Here is a 13,729-nt window from a genome sequence, read left to right on the forward strand (position 1 = left end):
AGCTAATAACGGATGGTGCCATGAGACAGCAGCTAGCATGCCCTTCAGCCTCTGTTTACCCCTAACCGTGTGAACACTTCTGTTCCACTTTCACCTTTTAATGTGTGTGTTTTACAAGAACTGCTCTGTCCACTTTTCTGCGTGACTGTTTGAAGAAGCTTACGAAAGAGCATGCGTGCGTGCGTGTGTGTGTGTAAGTGTGAGAGAGAGAGAGATCAGTACCTACAAGCTCATTCATCTCTGTGTATATTAATAACAGGTATAAATCAGCGTATAAATCATGTTGCCATGGCAACCATGAACAGGCTTGATTGGTCGATGAGTCGGTGGGGACAGAGGGGGAGAGGGAGAGAGAGAGAGAGAGAGAGAGAGAGAGAGAGATATTTCACTAACCTCCACAGTGCCAGGTGTTTGGTTTAATGGTTGAGCTCTGAATGAATTCAGCCCCAGAACGAGGAGCGGGTTCGGTGGTAGGATGTTGTCAGCCATTCTTCAGTTCCTCACCTACGGTAGTGCCTCAGGATGAAAGGCTCATGTAGCCTTTTCAGAACGCTGCTGTCTCACGTTTCGAGGCGTGTGGCGACGGATAATCTTCCCTTCTGAAACCACAGCAGTGTTGGGCACGCCTGGTTTATCTGCTGCCAGTCAAAAGAGATCCCGGCATAAAGAGGCTTGTGGCTGGGCATATGGCGATTCCCGGCTGGAACTCAAAAGTTGTTGGGTGGATGGGGTTAGGATAGATCAGATACAAAGCACACGTGTGGAAGAACCAGGAGTCTTGATTTCATTGACTAACGTGACATTTCAGGCTAGCTGGCATATTCTTTACTTTTCCACTTCTGTTTTACAGCCTCGAATGCAAGACGCAAAGAAAATGGCCAGGCCGACAGAAAGACAAACAGATTGATGGAAATACAGACAGATCGACAAAATGACAAACATTCCAACAGAAAGACAGAGCCAAAGAGCAACGCACAGAGCCAGATGGGGGTAGGTACAGCCAGACGGCCAGGGGGCTGAAAGGTCCCTTGCTGCAGGCTGTAGTGGTGTGCCGTGTGTTTGCTGCGGTTGGGTTAGTGCGTTACGGGCATTCAAAAGCCTCACTGTCTCTGGGCCGCTGCTCTAATGGGAAAAGCGATGAGGTTAAACTCGGAGTGTTTCGAAACACGGCAGACCACTGAAAGCTCTCTCCAGCTCCAAAGCCATGCACATCTGCTGGGACTCTGACGCACAAAAACTCTCTTTCCCTTTTTCTCTCTCTCTCCGCCCCACGCACCTTCTTCTCTTTTAAATTTTATATAGACACACAAAGCACTACACTCAGTCTGACTCTTATACAGAGATTCGCACTCTCTGTGTCTCTCGTGCACATACAGTTTCTCTTCCCTTCTCTCTCTCTCTCCCTCCCTCCCTCCCTCCCTCCATCCTTCCGCAGTGTAAGAGAAGTGTAACTGTCCCTGGGGCATTTGGGTAAATGAAACAGAAGCTCTTTGTGCATGTCTGTTAGCTGGTGAGAGGATGCATTCCCCGCATTCCTCTGTGGTAAGCATGGCCCCTGTCAATGCTCCCCCACGATGCCCTGGGTGAGAGAAGCCCCCATGGGTAGGAACAGATGCCCGCTTGGCTCCCTCTGAGGGGGTACAGTGAGGGTGATCACTGCCCTCACACAACCACACCGGGCCGGCTGCAGGAAAAGTCTGTGAAGGCTTATTATACATGAATGTGTGGAGATCTGTTTCAGATACAGCAGTTAATAACATGCTTATAAGATGCCTGTGTGCTAGATCTAGCACACAGAATAGGAACATTCCTGCATTACACATTATGGTAATACAGTGGTTTACAGTACTTTTAGATATAAAGAAAAGGATTATGGGTTTGATCCCAGCTGTTGCTTGCAGACACTACTGTGCCCCAAACTGTCCCCTTAACTCTGAGCTGGTCCTGACAAGCAGAAGTGGTCACTCTTCTATGTGAAATGACACAATTAATCTTCGGTCTCTGAAAGGGATTAACTGTTTCCCTGAAACAACCCCCCCCCAAAAATGTTTCATTCAATTTTGCTCACTCAGGCCTTTTCACAATAGATGCCTTCAAAAAAGCAGCTTTGTGAAAAGAGCCAGGCCTGACATGCTCAGTGAGAAAGTCCAAATGGCCTAAGGCAAAGAAATCTCCCCAAAAGAGAAAAAGGAGACAATCCAGGGAGGAACCGAGTCCTAAATGAGCCATCACATCTTCCAGCAGGCCTGCTGAAAAGGAGACATTACGAGGTTCAGACGAAGCAGGAGTACTTACAGGGGTGCTTCCAGACTCCTATGCTGTCACATTCAGTACTGTTTAATATACACATCACAAATATTCATGTTTATTTCTTTAAATCCAAAACTGGAACAGCCAGGGAAGCAACGTTAGATGTAGCACCAAACACACGGTCAAACTAGATTGTTCACCTGGGAGAACATGAAGAGGAAGATGGGGAAGTCTGTTGTCTGGACACAGACTGGGCAACATTGTGACATGACATACCAGGAGAGCAGAGGAACGGGAAAGGGCAGAAGAAGATAGAGCAGAATGGGATGAAGGAAGTGGGATAGTGTGGAATAAGATTGGGTGAAATGGTATGGGTGCAATAACAGGGGCATGTGTGGGTCTGTGAGGAAAGTAAGCATATCATGTCATCACACCATCACATGCGCACACAATCACATGACCACATCAACACACCATCATACAGCACATGAGCACATCACACAGTCAAGCCATTACATCACATCAACCCTGGGCTGTTGGTTCTCCCCGACAGGGGCAAATGCCTCTATAGCTGATGTCCATGATAATGGGACTGAGAAGAAGAAGGTGGACATAGGTGGGGTGTTAGGTATACACTGCTCTCGAGACCCTATCACCAACACTGCAAATCTAATCCCCATGGCTGGCCCAGATATGCTATGAGCAGTTGGTCAGTTAACACCTTTGGTTTGCACAGGCAGCCGTTGCTGTACGTAACAGTTTTCCTGCCGAAAGCTTCGAGAGAAAGCGCTACTCGTTTCTCTGTGCCATTTTAGCAACATGAATGATGCACAAGCTCAAAATAGGGCGAAAAATCCCCCCTCCTGTTTCTATGGTTACCAGACTTCCCACTTTCCCATGGCCTTGTGAGCACGAACGCGGGCCATCACGGCGCTAAGTCCGGAGCTCTCTCCAGGCTTAACCCCACACCCACCCCCCTCCCCACTCTATGCTTTTGTGACCGAGCCACGTCCATCTACAAGCTCCGTGCCGGGTGAGACTGGACATAGTGAAAACAGCTATGTGGGAGAGAGAGCGAGTGAACAACAAAGCAATGGAGAGACTGGAGAGGAGGAATAGAGAGCAATGGGAAATGGAGAGAAAATATGAAAGCGAGAGAGAGAGGGGAGAGAAAGAAAGAAAGAAAAAGAGAAAGAAAGAAAGAGATTCCTCAAATGGCAAGATTACACGAATTGTATAGAAAAAAGAAAATATTAGCTGGATGAAGAAATATATCAAGTCTCCTCTGCAGCATTTAGGCTTGTGGGGACGGACTTGGACCACATACCAGGGAAGATCTTTCCCTCCAAGTTGCTCCCCAACTGACCTGAAAAAAAAGAGAAAACAACTCCCTCAAGTTACGCTTTAGGCTAACAGTGACTTGAAAGTCTAACCGAGACAACTGCACTCAGGGAAAAACTGCTGCTAGCTAGGACCACAAAGTCCCATGTCAGGGAACGCCTGGAACGCCACCGATGCCGAGCTTCTGCTGCCATGAGGATTCCATTGTTCTGCTCCAACAAACTCGAAGCAAAGTTGAATCCCAGAGATGCCAGCTTCACAGCCTCTAAAACTGAGCCTTGGCGCAAGCGTTTCCCCTTCAATTCATCGATGCCAGCCACACAAAAACCCTAACAGCTACTGCCAAGCAAGGCTATGCCAAGACACCAATATTACTATATTACCACAAGCACCAGTTGCAAGTCTAAAATGTCAATTATTATAAGGTCACCCTTCCCAGTTGCACTGTACAAATTTACAGTTCTGTCACCCATTCAGAAGCTGCTAAGAGAATCATATCCATTAAGGACCGTACTGACATTGCCAAAATGATCATGGCTTTTACTGGTGATAATCCTGTGGATTAGTAATATGATGTATTATACCCACAGGCTGGGAATGGAGTCCCAAAGGCAGTAACAGAGTCTATGCGCTGTGTGAGTTTGTGCGTTGTCGGGTTTGGCACAAGTCCCAGTGTCTGAATTTCTCATTGAATATGCCAGCAGATGCTGTGCAAAAATCATTTTGCTGTTCACAAAACGCTTAGATACTTTGACTCAGATACTTGACTTTAGCCTAGTGTATACGCACCATGAGCTCAAACACTTACAGCCATACCTGTTCATTAAAAGTAAGGCAAAATGTCTAATGGGAAAAATATTGAAGTTAGTTAGGTTCATCTGAATCTAGGGTAAAGGTCAAATCATTGTGTATGTGTGTATTGTGCTCTGTTAATATCTGTATAGGGTCTACAGGGGCCCTTCTGTCAAACATACGCCCCGCCCACTTAAAGCCCTCTGTGTCCTTAATAAGGGGAGGTTTCCGGCCATAGACGAATCACACAGAGAAAACGAATGAGCTCGGACAGGAGCCCAAGAAGTCTGGAGTCCCACTCGAGTGTGTGTGAACAGGACAGTGGGTGAGCAGCACAAAGGCCTCTGCTGGATGCACACTGGTGAAGTGTTTCAAACACTGGGCTGAATGGCTCACCGCACTACGAGGGCACGGCGAGGAGACGTTATTAAGAGTGGGATTAGTTTTAATTGGCTCTCGGTCACCACGGTGACCACGCCCTTCCTCTTGCCCCGCCCCCGCTTAACGTTTTCGTGCCTACACGCACCTGTTTTTCTGGGGTTGCTGACAGCCTCACAGTTAACGTGGTCTCTTTGGTGAGGGAGCTGGTTCTGTGGGTTAAGACTAAAATAATACAGACCAATTCCTCTAAATAAGCAGAAATGTACTCCATTTTCATGTTCATATCTGTGGTATACCGAACTAGTTAATGACTCTTCTGGAACCAAATCAACAACTTCGCACAAGCAAGGTAGCCCCATGCTTTCTGTGCATGTTCGGGAAGCGTGCAAATCCCTGTGACAACGTGACTACGCCAAATGTCAGGAAGGGTAAATGGACATCGAATTTGTAGAATTTACATGGTTATGTATGTATGTATGTATGTATGTGTGTGTGTGTTTGTGAGAAAGAACGTTAACGCAGGTGTTAACTCTGACCTACATTAACCACAGACTTCGTCGATGAACCCCATAACATTCTTGTCGCATCTGTCTTTACGATATACATCCACAGCAGAATAGTACATCTCGAACTGTACTTCACAATCTCTACAATTTCCAAACAAATAAAACCAGAAAGAACCTTTCATAGCATACTACACTACGAACACCAGGCTTCCATTTAGACACAATGGACACCCATCACTAACGACTTCCCCCGTTGCGCAGGTTGTAGACTGCGTGACCAGACTGCCCCCGTGCGTTTGACATGGGTAATTACTTTAAGTCGCGCATGTTTGCAGCTGGCAACGAGGGGTGTGCAGTAGCCTAGGTTGTGTCAAACACCCGAGCTTGTTTACAATGCATAAGCCTAACGGTTCTCACTGTTTTTGTTTTGTGCCTTAAAATAATCTAGCCTCATTAAAATCAGATGCAAAAGACTCCGTGTACCGTTTCACTTTTTTTTTTTTTTTTTACACTATATATGAAAAGAGTGTGAGCGTGGCCTTTCAGTCCGTCATATGACTGCGCTTGTAACCCGAATGACGGACACTTCATAATGAGAATAATGTTGATTAACGGGACTTTTTTTTTGAGGCGGGGTTTTTCCACTCGTTTCTTCGTCCGTGCTCATATGTTTGGCAAAACAACAGCTTCGAAAATGAAACGATTAGCTGTTTTAGGTTAAACTCATTAGAAAACGGAAACTTTCCCCACAGTTCTATTTTTTTTTTTTATAGCCTAACCAAAATGCATTCTGTAACCCAGGGTTGAAACCATAGTTAATACACGAACGGCGTATTACAACCATCGTATGTCACAAAACACCGTTCTGCATCATAATGGGATTACTGACCTCTAATCCACCACACGTCCTTGGCATCGTCAGAACGTGTGGATAGACTTACAGGTAAACTACGATGCACGGAGGGAAAGAATATGGACAAATTAAAAGAAATCTGAAATCTACTACTGCGAAAGTACCTGAATACATTCTGGTTGTCCATGCTGATAAAGCTAAATAACCTCCCAATTACACTTCAACAGCTCATCTTGCTTCACAGACACAGCATGAACCACATCAAGGCATCTTAACTCTGCACAGAACAGAAACGAAATATCTTCATTGCTGGAAATCTTGTTAAATTTACATGAAAAAAACTGCACACACTTTTTATTCAGGAGCTGCTTTTTAAAACTTCAGTTATCCTGTGATATGACTTTCAACTGTTACGCACATATGACTGTGCAGGCACTCATGTTGGACCCATCTGAAGTGCGTGGAGAAATGCTGAGATTTTCCCAATTGCACTTTACAGACCCTATAAAATCACCCGACACACGGACTCTCCCCCAACCTACAAACAGGAAAAAAATAAATAAAAGGGCGAGAGAGAAAAAAAAAAACGCACGAATAGGTAGGGACTGCCTGTGTTTAGTCAAATATCAACTTTTTTTTAGATGTGTGACAAAATACATTTTTCCCCCATTCCACATAACATTGAACAAAGCCATGAAGCACACGTGGTCATGTTCTGACCCAAAATAAAATCACAACAGTCCTTGTTGAAAAGGCAAAGTGCCCCCCATGTTGAATGCTAATATCACTTGCATAAGATTAAACATGTTAGTACTTTGTAGACTAAATAGGAAAAAGAACAAAAAAAAAAGACCACGCCAAATGTAAGTACACAGAATGAGAAACAAATTACATGTACTTTATGTAAAGGATTAAGGATTTCTAATCCTAGAAGAATAACAAGCAGCACAAACGATGGCTAACGTGAAGCCCCAGAAGGTAATGATTGTGTTCTTCCCACTCCGACTGCAAAAGTAGAACAATTTACACAGTCTAATCTTAGATGGTATCGCCCGACCACTTCGCAGTTGATGCCACCTCCATCGCGATTCTTAGGCAAGTTCCCCTGCCTTGAACCAAATCCTGTCCCCAATCAGCTTTAAGCATCCATAGCTATCGGCTATACGTGACCTTCCCCCAAGACAGCTTAAGTACTACCTCAGTGAAATGCATTACACAAACACAGCTGCTTGGGGGTCATCTTTAATGCGCTCAGCTCGCAACTAAATTTCATTGGCCGGGAGTCATCCAATCAGCAGAGCCGGTGGCCATTCTTCCCTCCCGACCGCCTGAATGAGATGGTGTGGGCATGGACTAAGGGTTGAGAGAGCACGGTTAAAGCATGGTTCGGTCGGGAACGGCAGAGTTGCACATCGGCATTGGTTTGGAAATCGCCGCTTCACCTCTTCAGTCCCAGTTCTCCCAGTCCTCATTGTCAAACTACAAAAGACACGAGACTAGTGTTAAAAACACAAACCCCTCATCTTTTAGAGAGTAGTGCGATTCACGCTAACGCATTTTCTTTTCTACAGATTTGCTTTAACCCTCCTCCAAGTCGAGCATGCATGCTATATTTTGTGAGTAAGCACAACTTAATAATAGCTTCATCCTCTCCTAAAACCTTTTCTTCAACTTCCTTGAGCTCGCAGCTCTGAAATAAGCCGTGCTGTCCTTCAAAGTTAGCTGCGTTCTATTTATCGTGTTGATATCTGGGGAGGTGGGGCAGGGCTGTACCTCTCCGGTAGCGTCTGCTTTGGACAAAGCCAGCTGGACCTCTTCTTCCGTCATATCTAGATCGAAGTCCTTCTCCCAGTCCTCGCTCACGTCTGTACTTGAGCCTGTGGCCACATACACCGGCGTAACAAACACGACGAACACAACACAACACCAAGACTAGCTCCACTAGCACTAAGGCCTGATGGTAGCATTAAAGCTGCGATACAAACGATCATGCCCGGTGGTCTGATGTTTTTATGCTGCGCTCGAGCCACCTTTGATTGGTTTTATTCCGATACATAATCTCTCACTAATTCATTGGATCAGTGATGATTCTTACTTCACTCCCCTTTCCAGCAGACTGACATCAGTTTATTGACATCAGGTATAAATGCAGGTTTAAAGCCTAAATTCTGTGGGTGTCCCTTTGTGAGTGCCCCTCATGGTCCCGTGCCCTACGATCATGCGCCGTTCCCATGTACATCCTCACCTTTCTTGCCGTTGTTAGAGGGTGTGGACTTGCCGCTGTCAGAGTTGAGCTCGAACACTCTGAGGTCCTGCGGTCCCTCTTCCCTGGTGGAGCCGTTCTCGGCAGCCGCTGGCTCCTTGATCCCCCCTAGAGAGGAGCACACCTCCAGGGATGCCCGTTTCTCCTCCACGCTCCCTAGCCGGGCCTCCGACACCTTCAAGGTGACCTCGTTGGTGGGCGAGAGGCCGGGCTGTCCACCGGTAGCTGGCTCCGGAGCGGAACGTTCCGGATGGTTATCGAGCTGAGTTGGGAGGCTGATGCTGTCACTGCTGATTGAGGGGGTGACATCGGACAGGGCATCCCTAGGGGCAAATGCTGGCTGAGAAGGGCTCAAAGGGGTGGTCGCTATAGTTACAGCAGGAGGTTGGGATTCCTGAGGGGGTGGAGTGAAGTCCAAGCGAGATGTTGATGTGGCCCCAAGAAACTCATCTGGACAAAATAGAATAGTGGATAGTTTCCCCATTAAGTGGACAAGAAGGGCAAACACACACCCATAAAGTTCAGCCCTGTAGTTTGTTAGTTTTTTGGGGGGTGGTATGATGAAGGGCATACCTTCCTCCTCCTCCCAACCCAGACTTTCTGAATGAGTGGTCTGCTCTGCTCTCTGCTTCAGTGCCACTCGTCTGGCCTCCTCCTGTGGTCACACACAGACACGTTTCATAATCGAACTCATCACACAGAAGAAGAAAAAAAAAGCCACAACAGTGCCACAGGCATGACGAGCCTCACTAATATTTGGTCCACCCTTAGCCACCTTAACTAAACCAAAGTAGGTAGTTTCTAAAAACCACGAATTTTGTGGAAAATGTGATAAACACAGAAAGGAATCAAAGCCTGAGCTTTGTTAACGTTATCTTTTGTACAGGGCAACGCAGTTTGGGATTTTAGTGTCAAATGCCTGGTGGAACAGCACCACCAGATGGCACTAAACACACCAACTGTCTTTCAATGCTTAAATCAACAATCAGCTGATGCAACAACCAATTAACTAACAATTTGTCCTATCCAGAAAGTACCACGTAATTGTCAAGACACAGCACTGTGCATGCCCATGTGGGGTGTGAGAGACAAAGCTCAAGGGAGTGGACGAGAGAGCGGGAGAGAGAGAACGAGCGAGCGCAAAAGTGACAGAGTGGGAGACTCAGTACTACTGTGCTACTTCACTGCTTGGGTGCAGTGTTGGGTGTCAAACAGCCTGTACCTGGTCCAACTGAAACACTTTGTAAAAGTAGCGCTGCCAGAACTCCGAGTGAGCCACAGCCGCTGGCACCTAAGAGGAAAATGACAACACACCAATAAAAATTTTTTTTTTAAAAGAACACCACTTCAATATCTCCGCTCCCTCCGTAGATTGTGTGCGTCTCAGGGCTGTACCAAACTAAGATTTAGGAATTATTCCAAATGGTTGAGAATCATACTATTTTTGAACACAAAGAAGCAGGAAGGAGAAGTGGACCGTACCATTTTTGTGTAGAGGGCCCTGATGGAGGGGCTGTTGACCAGCAGCTCTGAGACTTCCGTCTTCCTCTCCTCCAGACTGAAGCTGGCGAGCCAAGCATCAAACTGTTCCGGAGGGCCTGACGACACAAACTCTGGCCTCATCTCCATAACCCGCACAAAGTAATATACTGCCATGGGACACTTAAAGAAGCCCTATGCGGTTGCCCATAGCCTCATACAGCATACAAATCAACCTGAAATCATACACTTTGGCTTGTGAAACTAATTCATACTTCACTTAAATGACCGACTGAAAACTTTTAAAACTGGCTGAGATTTTAATGATTAGCACTTAACCAAATGGATCAGGAGGCACAAGAGAGAACATGGAAAAGAAACAGAAATAAAAACCGAAGAACAAAGACGGAGATCATACCATCGGGTTCGTTGCAGTAGGTGGCAGGGTCCGCCTGTAGACTATAGAGCCGCGCCTAGGGAACAGAGCCCTCATATCACTCAAAGGTACATACGTGTACTCAAATCACTCAAATTTCTCAAAGGTTAATCTGTTTACTCTGTCAGACTGCACTAATAAAAGCCAGAGTTTACCCATGTCTTGAAATAATTTAACTTGTACTTTTTATTATATTAAATAGCTTTATTTATAAGTCAAGGCAACAAAGTTCTTTAAAACAAAATATTATACAAGACACACTAAAGTACTGTTCAGACAGATTTCATTTTCTGGACATATGTCCTGAAAGAAATTTCATGGCAATGCCTCTAATGTTTATGACTGATTGTAATTTGTACTGAGATACCATGTCAGACTTGGGAGTAGTGGCTACTAGATGTAATACAGTTACAAATATAAATAAATAAATATATTAAAAAAAATTTAAAAAAAAAAATTACAAATCCACATGTAATATATAGCTTTCTCTGCTCACCACAAAACAATATTGCTACATGAAACATTAATTCACATTAATAAACATTTCCCGTCTACTACTATCATGAACCAACACACATCATCTATTCAAAATGTTAATATTTAATAATACTGCTTATAGTAACAATTTGGGTTTTAATATCAACAGGCTACATACAGGTACTAAAATGTACCTAAAGCTACCAGAAGTGTCGCACCTAGTTGTCACAAGTAACTGCCAAAATGTAACAGAAGTAACTGCTTCCTTGTGTACTAAACTAACCCGGGGTTAGTTGTATGGGACGTTTTATAGAAGGTAAAATGTGCTGGAATCTTTAGGGCAGTGCACAGTCTGTAAAAATCACCAACATGGCATACCCGGACAGGACTAAAATCAGTGAAGAATGGGGGGAACATTTACATTACCCCACATGCTGACTGAAAACTAATCTATCCATATAGGGATTATGACTACTTAAAACACACTACATGTGATTGCCACTCTCAAAATGTAAAGCATAAAAGGTAGCTGTAAGAAGTTTCCATAAAAGGTAGGTGTAAGCAGATTTGAACTGGACTGTGTATGTGCGCTCTGCTGACATTAGCAAGGATGAAGTGAGAGGCGAGACTGACCTTGGTGCTGTCGTACACCTCAGTGGTGCCAGCCGGCGTGGCCACTAGTGTGATTACATCACAGTCGATGGTCTTGTCGGGCGGTGGGGCAAGTGTGTCTGTGATCACGCCCAGGATATTAGAGAGACCCTTCTTCACCTTCTCCGAGGCTTCTGACGAGCCTTCCACCTGGACGCCGATAGGTCAGACTTTGTCAGCGTGTCAGACAAAAGGCGATTTATCATACACTAGAGAGAAACCGGTGCACCACACATGACGACAGGAACCTTACCGCCAGTTTGCTCCTGACAGCATTCGCCGTGGCAACAATGGAACAAGCAGTGTCATGCTGGACCACGTTGGAGAACTCTGTTAAATCACGCTTGAGGAACCCATAGGCCTCAGCAGACTGCACGGACAGGAAGCAGCAGACAATGTGGCCGTGTCAAACAACAGACGTAGCTGTCAAATGGACGTATAAAAAATTCGTGTCTAGTCTGACCAAGTTAGCAATCCTTTCGGTAGCCCCAGTAAAAAGCGACTGCCGTCGGGGGAGAGCTTTAATCCAGAATAAAGCCCTTACCTTGTCTTTCACGGCCTGGAAGCTCTGCTGAAGCCAGCCTCCCCACCAGGCTCCTTCCCTGTGGCCGTCAGACACGGTCACACGCATCAGGCCCCGAGCCCGTGTCACAAGATCAACGTTAAAACCGTTACAAAGTGACATTGCATGCATGTTATTGGCATAAAAGTCACGGATGAGCAGGCGAAGGCTTTCAGGCGACGTACACAGCAGGCTAACCTAGCTGGCTAATGTCTCCTGGACTAGCTAAACTAGCTAGCGCAGGCTAACAAAAACACTGCGAAATGTAATGGCTGGTTAGGATACGATAACAATTTTTTTTGTTCGTTTTGGAGGGAAAAAAACGTTCATTCACAAAATCTAACTCCATAAACTGCTGGTTGGTACTGCGTGTGTCCGGTATTAGCTAGACAAACGCTGCGTTATTTTTGTAAACAAACACACTCAGGCTTCCTGGTAGCGATTCGTAAATTAGCTAAGATAAGGTAATAAAAACAGTCGCATGCCACGCTACTGCTAATCTCAATCCGCTCTCCCCGGCTCCATCTGGGTATGCTGTTTTAGCAACGTCTCAGCAAACTCTAGACGAGCATTTCAGATGTTTATTTGTATTACAAAACAATTATTTCGCGACACAAAACTCACCCTTCCGCCATCTTCAATGCATGACATCACCAGTCCTGCCTGAACCCTGACCCTGAAGGCAGAGACACTGACGCATTAAAAACAACTTAATAAGCAACTATCACAGGCACCATTTACTGGGACTTACACACACACTTATATACACAAACAAAATCTACATACATTTAAAAAAAAAAGAAAAAGACAGTTGCATTTACAAGTAAATCGATATCAATTTATATAACACAATACGGTGCCTGACGAGGATCAAACGTTTCGGACGAACGCGATATAAGAAATGTTGCCCGATTGGGAATTAACTCCGCCAAGTATATTTTGCACATCAAAATGACAGTTGCACATCAAAATGACCTAGTCCCATTTATGAGACTATTGTAAACTATTGTTGAGACTATTGTCCTTGATTTAAGTCATTTAATATAATAAACATTCAATGTAGCAGCTGTATTAAAAGGAGATATTATGAAGATAGATAGATAGATAGATAGATAGATAGATAGATAGATATATAGATAGATAGATAGATAGATAGATAGATAGATAGATAGATAGATAGATAGATAGATACTGAAAAAAGTTACAGCAACTGTAGGACCTTCAAAGTGGCTGTGGCTATTCATTGGTCTTAGTTATTTTATGCAGCGTCTGTAAAAACAGAGGCAAGCACACAGGCAGTCTCTAGCTGAGCCAGACCTCATGGGAGAAGCTTACACCCTTCACCCTGTTACACACAATCAGGTAATGAATTTGCCCATAATGGAACTGACAAGAGGAGTTTATCACATCATTAGAATTCGGCCTGGTCCATATGCATGAATCCTTCATGTGCTTCAGCTCCCCCCACCCACCTGAGCCTCTAGCCCTCCCGTTCCCTGATGGAAATGTGCACATATGTGTGTGGGTGTCATATGTATACGCAATGAAGAGGTGTGTTATTCTCTCTCTCTCTCTCTCTCTCTCTCTCTCTCTCTCTCTCTCTGTCTCTGTGTGTGTGTGTGTGTGTGTGTGTGTGTGTGTATGCTTGTGTCGGGCCTGTCTCAGTTGTTTCTGCCTCATCAGTATGCTGTGCGTGTCTTGAGAGAGAGAGAGAGAGAGAGAGAGAGAGAGAGAGGAT

The 13,729-nt window shown here is 45.1% G+C and overlaps 1 protein-coding gene across 2 annotated transcripts; it reads right to left on the bottom strand.

Annotated features, from left to right (window-relative positions):
• Positions 1-6,718: 6,718 nt before the first annotated feature.
• On the bottom strand, positions 6,719-12,681 carry bsdc1 (BSD domain containing 1). Of its 2 annotated transcripts, XM_027007092.3 has the most exons (11): positions 12,616-12,681; positions 11,974-12,031; positions 11,683-11,799; positions 11,412-11,579; positions 10,284-10,338; positions 9,869-9,984; positions 9,609-9,677; positions 8,960-9,041; positions 8,369-8,836; positions 7,897-8,000; positions 6,719-7,602 (listed from the first exon to the last, which is right to left on the bottom strand). In XM_027007092.3, the coding sequence occupies exons 1-11, from the start codon at positions 12,624-12,626 to the stop codon at positions 7,570-7,572; spliced, it is 1,281 nt and encodes a 426-aa protein (XP_026862893.1). In that variant the 5' UTR covers positions 12,627-12,681; the 3' UTR covers positions 6,719-7,569. The 2 variants fall into 2 exon arrangements, with proteins under 2 accessions (XP_026862893.1, XP_081580687.1); XM_081724561.1 differs by lacking the exon at positions 12,616-12,681 and having other exon boundaries at positions 11,974-12,609.
• Between the last annotated feature and the right edge of the window lie 1,048 nt (positions 12,682-13,729).

Source organism: Electrophorus electricus, chromosome 12, assembly GCF_041902795.1.
Source record: "Electrophorus electricus isolate QZ-2024a chromosome 12, ASM4190279v1, whole genome shotgun sequence".
Classification (NCBI taxonomy): domain Eukaryota; kingdom Metazoa; phylum Chordata; class Actinopteri; order Gymnotiformes; family Gymnotidae; genus Electrophorus; species Electrophorus electricus.